The following is a 23,410-nucleotide window of genomic DNA, read 5'->3' on the forward strand; positions in this document are numbered from 1 at the left end:
CTTCAATTTATTTTTCATTTATATTTATATCTTTGACCTATATATATATATAATACATAGTTATTATATACATTAATATATACATATATATAATAAATAATAATAATATATAATAAATAAAAAATATAAAAATAAATAAATATATAATGAATATAATAATAAAATATATATAGTTAATATATATATACGGGGTGGTTGGTAACTGGTGGTACAAGCGGAAAGGGGGTGATTCTAGACGAACAAAGAAGTCAAAAATATAGAATAAAAGTCTTTTTTTTTTTTTTTTAATTTTTTCTTTTTAATTTTTCCATCGAGATCCGTTATAACGAGACGTGATAAAGTGCACGCGTACCGAGCGAAAATTCAAAGTCGATTTTCTCGAAAACAAAGCCTCGAACGAAAAATTTTTATTCTATATTTTCGACTTCTTTTTTCGCGTAGAATCACCCCCTTTCCGCTTGTACCACCAGTTACCAACCACCCTGTATATTAACTAGCATATGTATACATATGTATATGTTAATTGCAACTCTCCCTACTTTGTTACCTCATATACCAAGGATTTTACTATTATTTTCCATTTAAATGAATAAATAAATACAATACAACACTTGGAGGGCGAAGCAAATCTCTATATTTCCGTTTCACTATCTCACAAAAGCAAAGATCAGCGCGAACACACCCGTGTTGTGTATCGCTTATTGAAGTTCCTGTCGTCGTTAACTCCGCGTCAAACCTTCGTAACATCGTATCTGTTCGCGGTATACTATCGTTCGAAAAATAGCAAATGCGTCTACTCGTGCTGTAAACTTTAACCATCATGAAGAATGCAGCAAACAAACAAGACCTGGATCGTTATTTCTTAACACATTGTACACGCCTGTGCCAGTAGAGACAAGCAGGCCGAAACGCTAAACAGCGAGCCAACAACTGATAGCCGCGCACAGCAGGGACAACACGCCACGAAAACGTAGCTGAACCACCGTTTCACGTTCACGGAAATGATGAAAACTGCCGCTGCTTGCATTGTGCTCTCTGCTATACACAGAAGTTTATACGATGCCCGAAGCGTAGATTCGATCGTGCCTACCGTAATGTTTCGTGCATGCGAGCGGTGGTCAGCAGATAGCAGAGGATCATTTCCACAAAGCACCGGGGCCCGGGGCTTGTTCCAAGTCCAAGCTATGATCCAGAGACTCCGGTGAACTTTACAAGTGGACGCGAGTTCGCATTTCACGACGCGATACACGGCAATAACGGAATGGCGAACCTTCGAGTATTCGTGTCGTTCTCGCAATCGTTCGCCATTGGCGTTTCGAGAGTCGTGGAACGTGTCCGCGAATGAATTTTTCTCGGATCGAATCGATATCGCGAGAACGCAACGTTTACGTGGAGTACCTTTTTGAAATGAGAAATTATGTTCATCGTGGATGTACGATGTAATCGTAAAGTTAAACGATCGCCATTGAAAAAGTTCTATTAGAAACGGATGTTTGGGACAGCGATGATATACGAGCTATCGATGCTTCGTTTCAATGTCATTATTCATTTATCCGTGTGCTTAAAGAAATTCTAGTTACCCGGCAACATTCAGAGGGAAAATTCAGATTCCTTACAGCGAGATTTGTTTCGTTAATTCGCTGTGTTTGATAAAGAAACGCTTTCTTGTCGAGTACTCGCGAATGTATGTTTTGTAGGGAAGTCGTTTGTCTCGAAATATCGTGATTTCTCACTTTCATCTGGAAATTACATCGATAGGAAGCGTGAAATACGCGAATAGGTGAAGGTATAGAAAATAGAGATGCATAGATACGTTCGAAGCCACGAGCTACGAATGTGGCCACAGACTCAGGTCTAAGAAGAAATAACGAAATACCTCGATTTCATCGAAGCAAATAAAAATTCGTAAAATCGACAGTGAGTCGATTCGAAGAAAAAATTCGAAGGAATCTCGATTTCCTTGTAGCAAGATTTAACCAGTTAGTATTACACTCGCGATGAAGAAATGGCAATATTTCCTGTTATGACGAGTATACTCGTCGTGCGTAGAAAGTAGCTACAATCTGCTGTTTAAATTGCAGTAGATTTCAGTAATAAAATTAAAAAATACAACAGTCGTCTCATTACGAATTAATTTTATATTATAGCAACCACACATACCTTGCGTTTAACGAGTATACTCGTCATCGCTTACGTTTTACGACTCATTTTACGTACACACCGTGCAAAGTGATCGCAACAGCTAACTGGTTAAATCGCTCGAATTCCTTCGGGTAACTCATAATCAAACCAAATCACTCGCGTTTGTTAAATGCACGAGCAACATGTTGCACAGTCGTTACGATCTACGTTGCTCGATTAAACATTTGAAAAATCAAAATTTCTCCTCATCAACGAGACACGAATACAAAGGCAACGGCATACCATCGAATCGCGCTTTTAATCTCCACCCAGTTTTCGAGGGCCGCTCCCAACGTACGAATCTCGCTCGACTCGAAACTCGAGCCTCGAAACCGGCGTGCAACTACAATGCTACTCGCGAGGGGGTCGACGATTATCGTGGCAACCGTCTCGATAGCTGGTTTGACGTTTTCGCGGTTCTCGAGTTTCCATCCGGATCCAGTCGATCTCTCACGGAGCGAGACTCGCAGTCCACCCACGCTCGATCCTGATCGAGGATCTAAGTATTTACACAGTACAACGGCGAACTTTCTGAATGGCCAGCTTCGCAAAAACAGCGGCAATATGCATCGGTACATTTTATTTATTATTTCATCGTACACGAGATGCCAGGATTTTTATATCTGTCGATAAAATAAAATTTGTCAATAGAATCTACGAGTAGAAGTAAAAGGAGAACGTTACGTAAGTGTACAGATTATTTGAGCGTGTATTATACTACGGTTATGGGAAAAATATGAAATATGGAAGAAATGATAATAGAATCGTTATGAGATAAAGAACGATTGATAAATTGTATTTATGTGTTATGTATCTGTGTATTCGATCCGCGCGAAGTATCACGAAGTATCTGTGCCGTGTAGTAGGTAAACTACCGTTTACGCAATTGGAAACAGATGTAAATGAAGGTTACCAGTACGGATTTACAAAAATTTAATCCACAAGAAGAAATCCGCGAAAGAAAGAACGATAGTGCGCGTTTATACATTTTTGCTATACGTACGAGTGGTTTAAGTCTTTTCAGTAATGTCGTGTTTACGCATCGTTTTACTACTTAGTTTTACATTTCGTTCGGATTCTAATAGCGGCACTTAAACGAAATCGAGAGATTATTTGAAACTGTCCGACTTGTTTCTCCTATCGAGCACCGAGCACTCGTATCATTATCGAATGAGATTGAAAAAACTCGGTGATTTATCCTATCTATTGGTCTGCTAATCCCCGCGCGATCTGGTTCTCATCAGCAAGCGTAGGCAGCTATCATCGGAAATCCCAGTCATATACTTCTGATCATGGCACAGGGTATCTTATCGTGCTCGCGCCAGCAGAAAGATCGAACTGTCAGGAAAAAGTGCAACGTACACGAGATTATCGACAGACAGCCAGGCGTGGAACTGGACGAAGAAGAGAAACGACGTAGATCGACTGATTGTAAGACGTTTCAAATAAAACAAGGTAATCGTCCGAAGCCTAAAGGATTTGGAAACGGTAAACAAAGTTAGCTGCGAAATCGAATCGCTATTACAGAGCTTCGATTGTAAGATCCTGTGGTGTTCTTGTTGCAGGATTTGCGAATTTGATTATACGTTATATGATTATTACGCAAGCTACAATATATCGTATTGTGTTAGAGTAGTAACAAACGAAAGATTTATCTTAAAATTGTATAAGTAGTTAAAATTGTCAAGATAACATTTATCGCATAATTATAAATGTAATTATTTGTTATAACAAGAGGGAGAATCAGTGAAATATCCTTTTGCATTTACATTTCTTTCAGATACAATCTATTTTACGCAAAAGGTCTAGAAAAATCCCATTATTTTACGTCTTCTTTATTGCTTAGACATTTTTCATTTTGCGGAAGCAACTTATTTCTCAACTAGAACATTTTTACAAACAAAATTGTTTATTATTTCATTCGGACTAATTATTTCATCTTTACCATCTTTGTTATAGCAAGAGGGACAATCAGTGCGCATGGAGAAATATCCTTTTGCATTTACATTTCTTTCAGATACAATCTATTTTACGCAAAATGTCTAGAAAAATCCCATTATTTTACGTCTTGTTTAATGCTTAGACATTTCTCATTTTGTGGAAGCAACTTATTTCTCAACTAGAACATTTTTGCAAACAAAATTGTTTATTATTTCATTCGGACTAATTATTTCATCTTTACCATCTTTGTTATAACAAGAGGGAGAATCAGTGCGCATCGAGAAATATCCTTTTGCATTTACACTTCTTTCAGATACAATCTATTTTACGCAAAATGTCTAGAAAAATCCCATTATTTTACGTCTCCTTTAATGCTTAGACATTTCTCATTTTGTGGAAGCAACTTATTTCTCAACTAGAACATTTTTGCAAACAAAATTGTTTATTATTTCATTCGGACTAATTATTTCATCTTTACCATCTTTGTTATAACAAGAGGGACAATCAGTGCGCATGGAGAAATATCCTTTTGCATTTACACTTCTTTCAGATACAATCTATTTTACGCAAAATGTCTAGAAAGATCCCATTATTTTACGTCTTCTTTATTGCTTAGACATTTCTCATTTTGCGGAAGCAACTTATTTCTCAACTAGAAAATTTTTGCAAACAAAATTGTTTATTATTTCATTCGGACTAATTATTTCACCTTTGCCATCTTTGTTATAACAAGAGGGAGAATCAGTGCGCATGGAGAAATATCCTCTTGCATTTACATTTCTTTCAGATACAATCTATTTTACGCAAAATGTCTAGAAAGATCCCATTATTTTACGTCTTGTTTAATGCTTAGACATTTCTCATTTTGCGGAAGCAACTTATTTCTCAACTAGAAAATTTTTGCAAACAAAATTGTTTATTATTTCATTCGGACTAATTATTTCATCTTTGCCATCTTTGTTATAACAAGAGGGAGAATCAGTGTGCATGGAGAAATATCCTTTTGCATTTACATTTCTTTCAGATACAATCTATTTTACGCAAAATGTCTAGAAAGATCCCATTATTTTACGTCTTCTTTATTGCTTAGACATTTTTCATTTTGTGGAAGCAACTTATTTCTCAACTAGAACATTTTTGCAAACAAAATTGTTTATTATTTCATTCGGACTAATTATTTCATCTTTACCACCTTTGTTATAACAAGAGGGACAATCAGTGCGCATCGAGAAATATCCTTTTGCATTTACACTTCTTTCAGATACAATCTATTTTACGCAAAATGTCTAGAAAAATCCCATTATTTTACATCTTGTTTAATGCTTAGACATTTCTCATTTTGTGGAAGCAACTTATTTCTCAACTAGAAAATTTTTGCAAACAAAATTGTTTATTATTTCATTCGGACTAATTATTTCACCTTTGCCATCTTTGTTATAACAAGAGGGAGAATCAGTGCGCATGGAGAAATATCCTCTTGCATTTACATTTCTTTCAGATACAATCTATTTTACGCAAAATGTCTAGAAAGATCCCATTATTTTACGTCTTGTTTAATGCTTAGACATTTCTCATTTTGCGGAAGCAACTTATTTCTCAACTAGAAAATTTTTGCAAACAAAATTGTTTATTATTTCATTCGGACTAATTATTTCATCTTTACCATCTTTGTTATAGCAAGAGGGAGAATCAGTGCGCATGGAGAAATATCCTTTTGCATTTACATTTCTTTCAGATACAATCTATTTTACGCAAAATGTCTAGAAAAATCCCATTATTTTACGTCTTCTTTATTGCTTAGACATTTTTCATTTTGTGGAAGCAACTTATTTCTCAACTAGAAAATTTTTGCAAACAAAATTGTTTATTATTTCATTCGGATTAATTATTTCATCTTTGCCATCATTTTCGTATCGAGTAAAAAGCATGTATATGTAGTACAACAACAGAAGCTTCCCTAACGGCTAGGATATTTCGTAAAAATGCGAAAGTGCAACTTACGTTCAGGCTAGATCGTCCATCGAGTCTTACGATCGGTAGATCACTTTTGGTAGATCGTTCGCAGCAGAAGCGCCGCTTAAAGCCGTCAGTAAGTCATTTCTTACGCGGTGTTCGAGGGGGTCGCAGAAGAAAAGACGGGCTTCCTACCATTCTCGAGCACGCCTTATCGATCGTACTGCACGATAAAACGTCATTCCCTTTTTAAATCGCCGCCGATATACAATACGAAGTGGCGGCGATCCTCTGGCCCGATAACGGCTTCTGTATAAGGACCCTCGCGGACAGTGACACGGAGGCGACATTTCGTGGCCGTTCTTGCTGCCGCCTCCTCTTGTTCGCGCGCTTTCCCCGCGCCGCGACCGACCCGTGCTTAGGAGCCGGACCGCTCTTTCACTCTCGATCCACGCCGCAAAAACTCGACGAAACCGCGGAATGCTGTCTACCAATACAAGCTTCTATCCTCCGGTGTATAGATTTTCGATGTCCCGACGTATCATCATTGTTTGGCGAAACCGATGGATCATACCACTCGCGTGTTCATTGATTTATGTGGGTTAGTTAAGAGGTGGCATGTTACACGAGCATCTCGTATACAGTTTGATCGCGGCTTTTTTCGCAATAGACGAACGAGGACGAATAGATCGCTGCGAGTAGATTGTTCGATTGCGAAACGACGATAGACGGATATTACCACCAACTTTCAAAAATATAGGTTAACGAGTACGTGGCTGTAACTTCGATATTATTAATCCATTGTCATATAAGATCGCTTTCGAAAGAGAAGAAAAAGTTCGATAAGCGAGCATACGTAGCAGGGTGCATTTGTTATTACACCAAATTCGTCGAAAGAAATATGAAAAATCGAACACCTATCTAAAAGCCAGGGTAATTACGGCGCCAGTTCGAGAGAAAGATTGTCAGCATCTTTTCTTTTTCTCTTTATTACCCTTAAAGTTACTTTATTGCTTGTTATCGTTCCGCTTCTCGACGACCAAGCATAGCTCTTTAATACGCGCCCTTATCAATTCCAGCGATCGTCCCGCGAAGTGGAAAATAGTTACGATTATTATCGTGGTGGAAGATTGAAAGCTTCCTCGATCGATTTCCAAGCACCTTGTCCCAGGCAGAACGCATCGATTTCGTACGTCATTTGCACTGAATATCGGAAAGTCGTCGCTATCAGATTTAATTGGTGTTTCACGATCGTTTTCCCTTCTTATCCGCTGACTCCCGCTGTATCCAAAGACGTGGCATTCTACGTGGTGCGAGTCCTCTTAGCGAGCACGTACGCTCGCTAATGATGCAATCGGCCCATCAGATACCTCGACCGGCTGCCTTCCTCCTCCTGCTCCTTATTTCCTCGCTGCTTGCTCCTTAACTCCTTATATACCCACCTGACTGTACTAGTCCTGATCGTCTAGACTCTAAAGTCTAGAGAACGCGTGGGTTGTAAGTGCAACGGGTGATCGTCTAGTTACTTGCATTTTTATCCATTTAGCTGTGAATCACAGTTGCTGATATTTTAAGATTTCTATCGTATTTTTAAGTCTCGACTGGATAATTGCAACCTGCTTTGGATCAATGAAAATGTTGTAAAGTATTATATTGAAAATAATCGAACGACGACGATGGGATTACACTTCCGTTGTAATCTCTAAGCGAGCTCTGTTTTTCCGTTGTATCGGGTTAACAAACAATAAATATGTAATTTGTCTCGTTGCAAGGACATTCTTCTTCCACTTGCCTCCTTGCAATTGTTCGTCCCAAATTTTACCGCAGCCAGACTCTTTGACTTTGTTCGTTTGCGTACGTATTTTAGAATAACGAAGAGATTCGTCAATTAGATTCGTGAAAGCGTCCATTCAAATGTGCGTAACTCGAACGACGTAAACTGTTTGAGAGAATTTTTAGTTTCCACGAGTTAGATGTATATTGGATAAATGTCGTTCTATTCTATCGAAGGAAGATCGGTGGTCTCCTGTATCGTCCACGCGACTCGTAACCTCATCCGCTGCAATCGAGCACCCGTGAAAACACTACACGCGATGGAACATGCACCGGCAAAGATTACGCTTTGTCGAGTTTTGTCCCCGTGATTCTTTCACTTGTCTGATTTATCTGACGGCGAAGGCTCGGATTTATGTGGCGTGACAGAGCCCGATTACGTAATTAACAGAGCGTTTTGAAACACCCGGTAGAAACTGTTGCGACTCAACACCTGGCCGCGCAACGTGTTCAGGATTCCTGGTACGAGAGCCGAGGCAAATAACGTTAATCTATCGGCTAGTGTCGGACGATTGCGAGATTTCATTCATGAAATCTCCCGGAACTCCTGTAATCTTCGTAAACGATTAGGCGAGAAGCTAGAGCCACGGGACAGAGAAACAAAGACGCAGATATCGATGCAACGCGAAGGATTTTCATTCTTAAAACAACGATTAGTTTACAGATGGCTTCTTGAACCCTGGCAATCCAGTCGGATTAATTACGAATCGCTATTTATTCGATGACTTATTTATAGCTGTGAGGAGTCGCGTGAAGCAGCGAGAAATCATACGGCGGCGATATTTTCAGCGGCTGATGGAAATCACGGAGTTCCTACGAAAACGATATGTACATATCCAGCAAGCAAATCACGCGCGAAATTGACTCGATCTTTCTGTTTATAATATTCCGCGTATCTGGCGTTGATTAAATTCCAATGGTACGAAGAATTCATTAAGAGATCGCGTTGCCTAGATCCCTGAGAAGTTATGTTCTCTCTATGTATATAGTTAACGTGGAGATTTATCAGAGATTCTCCTTTTTTATGTCGTTAATATTAGAAAATAATTGGTAGACGATGATTAATTGAATCTAATTATCTGAGATTTTTGTTACACGTGTTTGATTATTTTTTGTTCGATAAATATGTAAATACATATGAGTCACGAAGTCGCGAAACATGTCAACTGAGATTCAAAAATTACTCGCTCGGCCGGGCAAAAAACGCATTATCATAACTGGTACAAATTCATTGGGTGGAACGTTTTTTATGTCGACGAACCTGTAAGAAACAAACTAACCTCGAGTTCTTTTTAAATTTGCATTAGAGGCAGATAAGAGGAATTTGAAATTAAAATTTCGTGCTACCCCTCTTTATGTGCTGTTGATCATTCGACTTTAAACTTCAAACCGATTGTCAAGCCCTCTGGAATCGCTAAAATAACAAAAGAAGTTTACGTACGATCAAATTTTTTTATTCTCCTCGAATTTTAATTCGCATAAAATAAATATAAATTGAACGCGTAAGAAACGAAAATTTTGTATTTTAATTATGAACAAATGATTGGCACGATCATTCCGTAAGATAATTTTAATTGAAAATTGGATATTTAGTAACTTCTTATCAGAGAACACTTAATACACAGTGACTTACCAAAGTATGTGAACGCTCGTTGTTGAAAATTTTCATGAATATATCACGTGTATCGTACGAAACTTTTTGAAACTTTAATAATTTACAACGAAATACGATTATCATGACGATATTACATAAATGAAGAAACGCTTTAAAAGCAATCGGTTTATCTTGTTCCTGTAAAATATAAGACCCATTACTTTCGCAATTATCCAATATACTCGTCTACACACCCTACTGGTTTCCACTTCGCGGCTCCTAGGCCATAATAATTAAATGGTGGAAAAAAGCTTCGACAAAGAGAAAGAAATAGTGCGTCGATAACATTCCACGATAATTATACACGCCCATTAGCCTTTTGATTAAGCGGAAACATCGAATGATACCGAGTAGAGAGATCTCGTAACATCTCTAGCTTAATTTGTTGGCAAAAATATTGTTCCGTTAGACGCTGTTCGTTGGCAATTAGTTAAGGATGGATTAAAACACCATTCACGGTTTATCTAAATCGTTATATCGCTCTGTTATAGATCGTTTCTAATTCTATTACCGTATACATGTATCTAAGCTATGTATGGTTTTGTTTCATTTCATGTCTCTCTTTGGATGTATGAAAATTATCTTCCGTGAGATATATCCGCAAAATCATTTTCAGGATTGAAATGAGAAAGATTTCTTCATTAACGTTCACTGTCGTATTAGCTATCAACGTATTTCGTATTATGTGGAACAATTTCATCAGTGGTGCATAGTTTCCTTATTTTTTCAATCTTTCAAGCTGTAATCGTAGCTTAGGAAATTCCAGTTATCCAGAATAATGATTATTGACAGCAGAAATTATGTTACTCAAAGAACTCAAAGTTCTTTACAAACGTTGGTAAGCGAAACCTACGTGCCTTTTGCAGCAATAAAGATGAACCCATGGAAAAATTACATTACCATATTATAATTACATTAATATATTCAATTCCAACAATCGACAGGATCATCTTAGCCTCTTCTATCGATCTCCAACGGAACCATCGTATAACCATACAAAAATTACAATGCTAAGTGCAACCAGCAACTCCGATACAACAAATATATTCAATTCTAACGATACCATAGCATCTCTGAAAATCGACAGAATTATTCTTTTCCATCTGTGCTCATCCTTGGCAAAACCATCGCATGACTCAGTCCTCGAACATGGCATCTTCGATCCCCTGTGTCTCGCGCAAACTTGCAAAAGCACCTCACAACCCGAAGAATACACCCTCGGTGTGTGCAGCTGCTCGAAAGATCAAAGGATTCCGATAGTTGCCCCTAGTTCCACTTGGATATCTCCCTCGTTGCGTCCATTGATCGGCCACGTTTCTCCAAGTAGCTCCTAGTCTCCTCCAGAGATAGGCGTACGTATGCTGATTTCATGCGTGTAAGCACGACTAAAAGCCATTCTAGCACCTGCGGGTGGTCCCCCGCATACCGCGATCTTGTAGCCAATCAATTTCTGTACATCCCGGCAATTTCCATAAACTGGACGTTGATCTCGAGTAAAAGGCGATGCTGCCGTTGCCTCGTTTTGCTCCTGCCGCGTGTACGCGCGGCTACGAGCACTACACACGCTCCGAGCTTACTTGAGAGGGACATCCGCTTCGTTTTATCTCGAACACATGGCATTCCATTCATCGGTACACGCAACGGCAACGATTGCTTCGTTTGTCGCGTATTAATCCCCGGAGAAAACTGTTCGAGCCGATCTGCGATTTGTTGCGCGATAGTTAGAGGATTGTAGTGGTTGGTTCTTGAGCAAATTGTTCCTGGACTAGTCGTGTTCTATTTTTCAATGCCTTTCGAAGTGGTTGCTTCAAAATGGGCCAAGGGTACAATAACGAACGTAATTATCTTGATCGTTGTTTGTTATTTTAGTACTCTTAATCTTTGGATTCCGATTTGTGATACTTTCGTTAGAACGTTAAAAATAGAAGTTTCGTCATTGTATTTCTGTATTTCTTAAGAAACTGTGATACATGATAATTTTGTATCTAGTCACATTTCGTATGTATAATTCCTTCTTATTTCCTCTTGAAATTATTGAAATAATCAGATCACTCGAAGTCACATGGCTAAAGTTCAAGCTATTTGTCTAATACGAACGAGGCTTTGACTTCTAATGCTACTATAAAATTCTAAAAACAGTTTCGAACATTTCGCTCTGCACTAGCAATTAAATCTCTACCCAGTTGCACATAGAAACTTCATTAACGTATGATGTATACTTAATCACCTCTCCTTTCTTCTGCTTTCACAACTCACCTCGCTTCATATTTCTTCATACCTAATCTCACAGACTATCTAAAAATCATTCGTTTACATTTCTTCGTCGGTGGACGAACGTTAGATCGGTATCTTTGACCCCTTCAGGGTCCCCTAAACAAGTTGCCGATCCGTAGTTTACGAGCAAAACCAATTGACACAGCTCAGCTTGAATTATTAACTCGAACAGCAGAGAGCCGGTTGACTATTAGCCTATCAGAGCTATCTCTCATTAACCATAGCAGCTTCAGCAGTTAACACGATAAAGCGAGCAATCCGAGTAACAGATCGTGGCACATCCACTGCTGGCGGAGGATATCGATTCAAGAGCTAATTCAATTTGTTATCGACTTGCCAACTTGCAGCGCTGTTGATCGTAATGAATGACGAGATTTAACAAATGCATCGTACTTAATCAGGCCTTCGTGATCAGCGAACAATAACCGCGATTACTTTTCTCACTGGTAACATTGGATGTGCAACGTTGCTTAAGAGCAGATGTTTCGATCGGGAAAAAGTTCTTTTTTATCGGAGATACAACGGGATTAATTAAGAATGGCAAATAAGTTTCATAGAAACTAAGACGAAGATGGAAACTTTTCACGAAGATTATTCACTTCCAATTAAAAGGTTACAATGATTGTCATGCAAGCGGTTTAACTTAAATAGTAAAAGTGTATATGTACTCGTGAAAAGTATCCTGTGGTTTGATCAAGAAAATTTATGCTATGAACGTAGGATAATCGGCGCTGTAGCTCTTGCCACGAGACATTTATTCTACAACTGGCGAGCAGAGTAATCGTATTAAAACAGTAAACCACCTCGCAGTTGTTACATAAAATATGAAATTAATAATTTGTAGATGTTTGGAGAAGATGTTAATAGTAGTATTATCTATACTTTATATAATCGTTTTTCATTTAAAGCAAGTGTAATACTTTCTTTTCGATGAGAAAAATCATTTAAATGCCTATGTAATAGATAAATGAAAGTTATTTAAATTCACCAATAAAATATCAATTGACAACATGGAATATGATTCAAAAATTGTTTTTGTTTTTAGAAATGTTTTTTCTGAATTTCTATTCTGTACATATATGTAATTTGTAAATATCTACTATAAAAGAAGTCTCTACTATAAAAGAAGAAATTGGAAACAACTTACTTTGGATCAGCAAAACGAAATTGTATGCCTTTTTCTTAAATTGCGTTTTCTGCCAGCAATTGTCACATTATGTAGAAAAAAGAATTTAGCTACATTATCGAACATGAGTATTAGTATATCCACTTGTCATATTTATTATATAATTCTAACAAATTTTACTTTATTTGCTGTTTTTCGTTACAACGCATATTTGATATAAATGGGATAATACATTTATGATAAAATAACTAGAAAGTAAAGCAATGGAAAGCTAATATTTATGTTAAATATTAATATAAATATAAATATTAATAAGTGTGCTAGTATTTACTTATAGCCGGCAATGTATGTTTACCGCGGAAGGGCCCCGTGCCGTTCGCAGTACATTTCTCCACACGATTCGATATTTCCCCTCTTTTCATATATTCGCATGTTTCCCCTACCATCAGAGACCCCTACCATCCCCTACCATCAGAGACCCCTACCATCCCCTACCATCAGAGACCCCTACCATCCCCTACCATGAAACAATCACGATGAGGGACGCTTACTATTAGTGTTTCACTGGCTTCTTTAATAATGCATTCTGGATCTCTACACTCTGGTATATTATACTTGATTATTAACGATTTGAAATTAGAAAATCCATTTATCAACTTTAAGAAGGCGTGTTGAAGAATATCACACATTAAGTAAACAAAATTCTAACTGAACGGAAGCTATAACTAAGGTTATGTGTAGCCATGCGTTAATAACTTTGCTATAAAATACAAGCTCTTAGTAAGAGGTAATTAGATCACTTATCAAAATTTAAAATATATGAGAGATAATTTGCTTATTTCTTAATCACTGCATAACGTCTGTAATTAATAATACAACAAATGGAACTTCCTATGCTACAGCATTTTAAGTTTGAATTAAATTTGCAACGTATGGCGATGATTAGTATGGCAACATGGCTATGGGAACAATCACATATCAGAAATAAAATACAAGAATTTTTAATATTTGAGTATAAAGAACGTGAGAATCAGAGTAATGAGAAGAAGTGGCATGATATAACAAAATTAATATTAAAACAGATAGACTCATATATATTACATTCTATATTGAAGATCGAATTAACTCACATAATAAAATCTATAGGAGAGAAGATATTTAACTGGTATGAGTATATTCGTAAGAATATTGAATATGGTAAAAAAGAATCAGCAATTAATTATATTGAGAAAATATATTGGACTCATTATGGATCAATAGATGAGGTAAAGATATTGAAATCATTTTGGATAGATAACCCAAGACTAAATATTGCTACAGTTTATGATATGGCATGTGAGTATGCTTTAGAAGAAAATATCAATAGTTTATGGGAACAAATACCAAGAAACGTGCAAAATAAATGTCGTAAAAATACATATACGGAATGTAAGAGTCTTATATTAGCATATTGGCGATGTTGTAGGGATGGAAATTTATCGCTATTTATTAGATATCTTGAAACAGCAGTACATTCAGGAGGGACATATATGTATAATCATTTATATAATAGATATCATTCAGTAGAAGAGAATATGTTTAGATGGTCAGTCTATGGAGGATATAGCAAGGCTGTAGAATATTTTTGGGATAAGTTAAATGAGGAAGAAAGAAACAGAAATGTAGCTAGTGGTATACAAATATCTGTTACTAGCCATATTTCTGATTATACAACCATGGGGGAATCTTGTCATAGACAAGAAAAGTATGTAGAAATATGTATATTTCTTATAAATCAAGTGAGAACAGATAATAAGAGAAAGACTATAGCTCGTATTGTATATGATTCATTTGAGGATGATATATATGTATGTAGCATTTTAAGAATGATATCACCCATGTGGCCATGGCAAGATTTTCTTGGACAAATATTAGACGAATTAGAGGCAGCTTTGAAAGCGCAAAATAATGGCTATACAGGTTTAAATTTGTTATATGTGATTATATCTTGCATGAAAAGAGATTATAATTTAGGGTATGTAATAGAAAATAGTAAGTATGGAATGATACTACATGAAGTATGGCATAAAATCCCTGCATGCTTAAAATCAAAGATAGCTGAGACAGATCCATATTTAGATCTCATACAGGATTTATTAGAGATTTGGCACTTATCAAGCATAAAGTTAATAATTAATGCTCCGGAGATGACACAATGGAGAAAAAAGTTATTAGAATCTGGATATATAATATGTATAAGGATAGGAAAGCTAATAAGGCTAGGACAATATGAATTATTAAATCAATTCACAGAGGAAGTATTAGTTTTTGAAAAAGAGAAGAAGCTTTTTAAACAAGCCATTAATATATGGGATTATTTCATAAATATAGACGAATATGATTTGGCAGATAAATTATTAGATTGGCAATCTGATTCCATAGAAGAGAAGGAAGAGCTTAAGAGTAAGATAAATCATGTAGGGCTTTGTCTAAATTTTATAAAAGCCGATAAATACGAATTAGCAGATAAGTTGCTAAATTGGAAATTTTCTACAAAAAAAGCAATACAAATTTGTAAGGATAATTTTACAGACGATGAATCTTCATATGATTATATTTATACACTATGGGCAGTAGAAAAAGAACATATAGAAATAGCACGAAAGAAATCTCATAAGTTTTTATACTGGTTTTTACACTCAGAAGAAGAGATAGTATGGTTTAAGAGACAGAAGTTAGTAAATGACCGATTAGAAGAAAGACTTTGCGAGTTCTTTATAAAAGATAATTATTTTGAAACAATTGAGTATTTTTTAGATTGGTGTTTATTATCAAAAAAGGAAATACAAAAGTTAAAGCAAGTACTAGTAAATAGGAATATGTTTAAAAAATGTAACTGCAATATGATGTGGAATTATATAGATATAGCAGAGAAATTTATTAAATGGGCTTTCGATGAAGAGGCAGAAAGGACAAAGTTTATTAGACAATTTATGTTATCAAATGAGGGTATAGTGTGTTGTGCTGGTTTTATAGCAGGGGGAGGTGAAAGCATAACTGGCAACGATATACCAACATTCCACGAAATAATTATTAGATTTAATAACTTTATCAATTTTTGGATCAAACCTCTAAAGAACCTTGATGAAATGAAAGATAAATTAAAAGACTATATATGTTGCTATGGTACAGATAAAAATATGGGAAAATATGAAATATTTATGAATTTATTAGACAATGTAGATCTAACTAATGAGGGGATAGACTAGTAATATGAATATATAATTATCAAATTGTTAAGTAGTATTAGGTGGTACATATATCACAGACTAATAAGCCAGAAGTAATAGAGTTACTAATAAGCAAGCCTATTAATAATCGATGAATTAATATTTTTAATCATTACACGGTGGAAGTAATTTGATACAGAACAATGTCAAGGTACTGTGGAGAGCAATGTGCTTTATTATCAGAATAAACATCAACTATACATTCTCCATTAAAGTCACGATTTTTCTTAAATTTCTTCCTTAATGCAGTGATCTCTAAATTAAGTATGGAATATATATTTTTAATAGAAATATGACACTGCTAAAACGCTGGTATTTAAAACTACAAAATGGAAATTATAATTAATAAAGAAATACTATCAAAGAATGGTAATATATTTATAGAATTGTGTATTTTATAATTCGTATATATATGGAAAATATTCTATTACCTCCACAAACATTATTTTTCCTTTTAATGTTAGATTTAAGAGGCACGAAAAGAAATCTCAGTATGCAATTGTTTAAAAAGATCTCAGCTATATTATTTCTTAAGACTTATAAGATAACTGATTTTTTCTGACGAAGAAAACGAATCTTGTTTATAGGTAGTATTTACTGTAGCGAATAAATAGGAAATAGAAAATAGATGCAAAGGCACGCAGCGTGTTTAAACCATAACGAATCTAAAAGATAGAGACATGACTCACTGATAATACAGATTTTATGCAGCCTCCGCATTTCTTCCTTGTAAATTGCAACACGACCTTACTCTACCGTGTTTCACCTTAGGAATAACCACTTACAATGACATCTTAAAAGGTACGATTGTATTTCATAGCGACAGTCAATGACTGTGAATTCATTTTGTAAGTCAGTGGTAGGAAGAAGGAAATGAGATGTTTCAGGAAATCATGAGAATATAAATAATGAATGGAATGCAGTACGCATTGTGCTCAGTATTCTCGTTTGGTGTAAATGTTAGACTCGAATTTATAAAATGTAAAAGTTTGATGGTTGAAAGGAAGAGACTGTAGATTCAGGAACACGTGCAGAATATTTTATAGTATTTTATAACATGTATTCAGTGGACTACGTGCAGCTTCTAGCAGTTTTAGACTCCCATTTTTCAGTAATTCAAAGCCACTGCTATTGTTAATACTTTTATTTTATATATATTTTTCAAAGAAATCTATTTTTTAATAAATATTCAAAATATGTATGCTATATGCATATTCTATTTATTATATATTAGTTTTATTAAGTTATTTGTTAAACAGGAGTTTAGGATTTAATAAACAATAATGTATTATCTTTCTTTTTATGTATTATCAAGTGTTTAACATGCTATTAAACGATTCGATATTCAACATACTTACTTGGACTTAATTAATTACTATATAAATCTTATCACAAATACTATGATATTCACACATGCTTTTGAAGCCACTGGCATATATCAAACATTGTCAGTTCCAGATTAATTAAAAAAATGAACCATTTCTAGTCCTTCATACTCTATTTAATAAACATACTCAAATTCAACATAATACGACTATCGTCGAACCATGAAATCGATGCAGAATGGATTCGCAATAAATTTCAATAAATTTTTTTACGGCCTGTCTCATCGTTTGTGAAACAACTGTTTATAGTGACGCTCGCTGGAGGTACACTCGTGACATTAATTCACAAACCTATAATTATAACATTTACCAGATTGAGAAATATATCAAATGTCCAAATGGTAAATCATACACACTGCGTTTATAAAAAAAAAAAAAAAAACAGAGTCTGACAGATACGATCGCGATTTCATTCAACTGAATTCGTTTTGATTTGATTCGAATCATCGTAATGAAAGGGTTCGTGTTTTCCGAACACGGAGTGCACGTGTGTTGTTCGCCGCAAAGTACGGTAGGAGCTCGACTCGAGTTGCAGGTTTATAAATTCTCGCCTCCAGTGCGCCAACTTACGCGCCGAGTCAAGAGGTCAAATCGTCGATACCAGGTAGAACGCAAGTTTTTCGCGTAGAACATCGGAAACTGATACACCAGCGTCAATACCGCCTCATAAGTGAAATTCAGCCTCTAAATCTAAAAAATAAAAAAGATGGTTGGACAAGTACAATTCGCTCAGTTGTATCGTTCAGTCACGATATATGAAGTACGAGTTACGTAATTACGAAGGATAGTCTGGAGAATTTGTAGAATTTTGATATATACTTTCATAGTCGGTTATATTATTGATTTAATTTATGTATAACAAATTATAGTTTCAAAATTGCTGAAATTTTCATAACTCAAACTTCTAAAATTATGATTATATCGAATTTCCAAATATAAATCATACTTCCATCCTTTATCCTATGAACCTTACCAACTGATTACACAAAGCAACAAAAATAAAAATGTAAATATGTACTTACGTACGTCTATGATTTGCTTAATCTAGAACACTTATCGATCGTTCCATTGTCCACTAGATTTCATGTCCGCGTTTCCTCTATACTTTGACAGGATTCTTATTACATTGTTTCAGCGAGTTGGGAGAATTTCGAAATACTCCCATAGAACGCGGTACAGCCCCTCCATATCCTCGGCCGGTGCTTTCGCGCCTGAACCGCACGATTTATACTCTGACCTATGTATAAGCTGCGATTTATGCCCTGTGCACTTCCACTCTACCCATCGTCGTTTAGATCGAGCTGGATGCTGTGGTAATTTGCCACAAGATATCCCGAGTGCATTGTTTTGGAACGCTCGATAATCGGAGCGAAGCCTCGCGGCGGAATTCATATTCTGACTCATCTATGCTCGTTTTGTTTATTTTTGAAAGCTTTGTTTCTCTCTTCTCTCTTTTCTTTCTCCAGTCATCAGTTAATTTAGTATTCCAGATTTGTGAGAGTCATCTGTTCAAATAAAAAAATTCCGGGAGTCGAAACATTCTGTTTACGATTCTTCTCTGAAAGCAATTTATTCGTTAAAAAATTATCGAAATGTTTGTAAAGATATAAGTCCATAGATATTTGGTAGTAGTCGTAGTAATCGAAGAACAGCGATTCGTTGATCGAAAGTTAAAAACGATGGTAACGTAGCCGAATCTGTAACGTTAGACCGCGTGATTTCGCTAAATTTACTACCGCGTGCTATAATAATGCGATTGACGACGCCTACACGATCCAGTCGATGGTTAATTTACAGGGTGGTAACGTGGTACGCGTTACTAGAAAATAATTCCACCTACGCGGAGGCGGCGAGCGCCAGAGCTCGAGCTCTCGCGAGAGGGTGGCTCGCATAGCGTATACACAGTGGCATGGAATCTGGTTTTTAGTGGCCGACTTTTAACTTCTTTTTTTAGCGCCACGGGTGTTGTTGAGGCAAACGAATAACTTTTCAACCGGATCGAATCTCTTAGTTTTTCTTCCTTCTAGACCTGTCTTTGTGATGTGTATGTTTTCTTAAACTAGCGAACGCTAGTTGGAGCGCGATCTTTTTGATCGGACGTTCAAAGATTTGTTTGAAACTGAGGGAATACAAGATAATATTTATGACACGTGGATAATGTTGTTTGGAAGACAACCTTCTTTCTTTACTTTGTTAGATAAACAAGGGACGTTTCGTACATTTTTAGCGATGTATTTCCGTACACTTGTTTATAAACTTATTGTCTTCCTCGTTTCGTACCACTTGTATGTCGCTCTTTGAAAAACTCTATTGACTGCCGATTAAATGTTTCAGAAAAGAAGCATTTGTTGTCTTTTGACCCACAGTATATACGTATAAGGCAGAGAAAACGTTAGATTCTTCAGAAAGCTCAAATAGACTACTACAATTTTAAACTCCTCCTTTCATTTCGAAATGTTTACTTCAAGAAAGAGTCGTTTGTTTCATGAGGTCATCGATGAATCATACGCAAACTGTACAGTGTTTCTTCAAACAGAAGTTTGTGTACTGGATAATACAGGTAAACTATAGGAGAAAAATATTTTTCTATCGGTCAAATACTTCTAACTATTTTTACGTAAATATAGGAAAAGAATTTTCCTGCTGAATTTTTTATTAAAAGATATTACAAACTTTATTTAATAAATATATTGATAAACGGATGTTTATGCGTATATGAGAAATTTAAAGATGGAAACATTTACAAAATTCACGTAACAACGCATAAATATGTTAAATATACTGTTAAACGAATGTAACAAGCTTTTGAGATTCCATTTCTTTAATTATCCTTATAAAGGTATAAGTTTATCCAAATATTCACGATCTATTAATAAATATTTCAGAAATTTTTCAAGTATTGTTAAAACACCATAATAAAATACGTCTGCTTATGGAACGTACGATAGCCAACTCATAATTACATATAATTTAGATATATAATTGATATAATTTTAATTTTTAACTTTAATTTTCGCCGTCGACGTTAAGTCAGTAGTTAATCTAAGTCTACATTAATGTTGAAGAGACAAAACACGCATTCAGGTACTTAGAACGTAGCTGATCATCGCAGGCGAACCACGTAATGCGACCCCAGCTCGGGGCTAAACGCGTATATCAAGTAGCCGGGGAATGTCGAGATTTCCACTCTTTTCTCTTTTCTCTCGACAGACTGGAAGGCTGCGAGTCGTTTATTCGTTCGCCACTGTCCCCGGTAGCAACGAGAGCAGACGAGCATGTGGCGACCGCCGCTATCAGATCCATTATAAATCCGTGGCAGAGCATCCAGCGAAATGATTTAATGCTACACGAGTCCGCGAATTTTATTTTGCACGCCGTCCGCGATAGACCATTTCCATGCAAATACGCGAGCTACACGCGGCCGATTGGAAATCTGTTTTGATGCTTTTGACGTTCGCAAGGGCACGTGTCAGCGAGCTATGTCCGATCCTTTGGTTAATTGTTCTTTGATCAATTGCCGATTAACGAGGAGGATTAACGAGGGAAATAGGAATTTCCCTACCCTAGGGAAATAGGAATTTATTGTTGAGAGGGCAAAGGAGGATCGTACAAAACTATTGATTATTTCGAATTAATAGATAATCGTTCTAATGAGATCGCTTTTGAAAAAATAGTGAAACTATTAAAATGTGCGCTATTATATTCTATTTGTAAGATAAGTACTGTAGATGTAGATACTATATAGTTCCTACTATATAGTAATGGTAAGTACAATAACAGAACAGAACAGAAAAGTATGTGGTTACTTGCCGGAAATATTCTACGACAGAAATAGAATTTTCTAAGCAATTAAAGCTTCACTTTAATTTTAATTATGATTACGTCTTTTGTAGATGTTATTGTTGAAATTTTTGATTCTCTACACTTGTCACATTTTCGGTACACATCCCTGGTGGTTTTCCTAGAACCTTCATAAAACTTTGACAATGAGTGATTATATGCATGTACAGCGAGAATAATAAAAGGCTAAGTAGAGATCGGTGATATTCTCATGTCAGATTTTGCACGATCGTTTTAGCTTTATTGTACGACATTCCTATAAAAGAAAAACGATTCACAAGTAATCGACAGATACACTTATTTATTTATTCCTGATATGTTCCTGTATATCATCATAAGAGATCACTCATCAACATTCTGAACCTCTAATGCTATTCCAAAGGAAATATGTGTATATATGTACATATGTATGTATATAACATTATTAGAATAACATTAGAGGTTCAGAATGTTGATGAGTTATCTCTGAAAATGGAGAACAAATTTATATGGTTACAGCATTTATTGACCTTTGTGAGATCTATATACGATATAAAGTAGTAAAATATTATGGCTGACAGGTCCTTTATTCATAATTTTTGATAGAATAGTCAAACTGCAATCAACGTCGAATTAACAGCTGTCCTTAATAATCGCAGTTCCTTCTTTTCCTATTTTTAAAATTCTAGGAAAATTAGAATGTAAACATAGTCAAAGCATTGCTATTAAAGGGATAATATAATTTATACTTATCTGTAATTAATATATTGTTTTTCTCTTCCTGTTTGCATGTGCCAACGTAGAGAAATAACCTGAAATGGCCAATAAATTTCGCTTATTCCCTCTCTTACTGACATGGTCAAATATTTCTTGGTTTTGTGGTTGTGTGTGTGTGGTTGGTGTGTTTGGTTTTGTAATTGAAAAATTTTACAACGATGTCCTGGGTTACCTGTATGTAGACTAACATGCAAAAGCGAACACGGCGTTCTTATGGAAAAATAAGAACAAAATATAGAATACAATTGTTTATTCTCGGTTTAATTTTCGAGAAAATTGAATTCGAAATTTCAGCGAGTATACTTGGACATGACTAGTTGTAGAGTACAGTTTTTCCATCCAAGTCTTCGTATGTACATGCGTATGATAAATTTTCAAATTTATTTTTCTCGGAAACAAAACGTCTCGTGAAAAATTGGAAAAATTTGAAAAGAGTAAGAATATGTCTAAACAAATTGTTTTATTTCTTCTATATATATACTATATGTAATAACGCAAATCCTGGGGGTAAATCAGACGATCGGTTCTAGAAAATCGAGTTTATTTTGGGAATAAATTAAAATAAATACACTAACAGTTAATAACAAATTGACTACAAATTTTACCTGGAAAATCGAGGATCTATTTCCTAAATTTTAAATTACCGTTATTCTCTCGTGATCTAATCTATGCAACAGAATGGCTGCCTCCGTAGCAAAGCAAAAGTAAAAATGTCGGTCGACGGGTAGTTTGAATTCTATAGAATATATATGTATGAGAAATAATAAAATATAAATAAATAAACATATATACATATTTCATTATTTATTAAATTTTATATAGGCAATCACGTCATGTCCGTTTTTACATGTTATTCGGCCGAACTCTGTATAATATGTCCGTTTTCCGGTTTTCCTCAACGAGAGGCGAAATTCACAAGAGTGCTCAAGGGCGTGCCGATATGGAACGAGTAAAACTGCGAATGATAATGGCGCTCTTGAACGTGCCACGGCAAATAAAGTGATTCACGAGAACGATGTTTGGATCAGACTGCCGAGAGTCGTTTACGCGGTTGTTTTAAAATAGAATGGCCACGTGCTGAACGATATTACGAGGCCTTAGGTAAGAGTTACATGGTGGAACACGTAAGAAAGATACGGAACGTGCGTTAGAAAATTGAAATAGAATTTAGAGGAAATGGGTCGGAGATGTATCGAAA

At 35.7% G+C, this 23,410-nt stretch overlaps 2 protein-coding genes and 1 long non-coding RNA gene across 4 annotated transcripts in view; 2 read left to right on the forward strand and 1 right to left on the reverse strand.

Annotated features, from left to right (window-relative positions):
• Positions 1 to 23,410, forward strand: part of wb (wing blister) — a 201,805-nt gene that overhangs the window by 92,727 nt on the left and 85,668 nt on the right. The gene's annotated exons all lie outside the window — the stretch shown is intronic.
• On the forward strand, positions 13,515 to 17,718 carry LOC143302945 (uncharacterized). Of its 2 annotated transcripts, none has more exons than XM_076620141.1 (2): positions 13,515 to 16,600; positions 16,819 to 17,718. In XM_076620141.1, the coding sequence occupies exon 1, from the start codon at positions 13,844 to 13,846 to the stop codon at positions 16,208 to 16,210; it is 2,367 nt and encodes a 788-aa protein (XP_076476256.1). In that variant the 5' UTR covers positions 13,515 to 13,843; the 3' UTR covers positions 16,211 to 16,600; positions 16,819 to 17,718. The 2 variants fall into 2 exon arrangements, with proteins under 2 accessions (XP_076476256.1, XP_076476257.1); XM_076620142.1 differs by having other exon boundaries at positions 13,515 to 13,749; positions 13,865 to 17,718.
• LOC143302946 (uncharacterized) lies at positions 17,711 to 18,898 on the reverse strand. The gene is made up of 2 exons (XR_013058826.1): positions 18,639 to 18,898; positions 17,711 to 18,306 (listed from the first exon to the last, which is right to left on the reverse strand). It is a non-coding gene; the product is annotated as an uncharacterized LOC143302946 (long non-coding RNA).

The sequence above is a fragment of the Bombus vancouverensis genome, chromosome 7 (genome assembly GCF_051014615.1).
Source record: "Bombus vancouverensis nearcticus chromosome 7, iyBomVanc1_principal, whole genome shotgun sequence".
In the NCBI taxonomy this organism is placed as follows: Eukaryota; Metazoa; Arthropoda; class Insecta; order Hymenoptera; family Apidae; genus Bombus; species Bombus vancouverensis.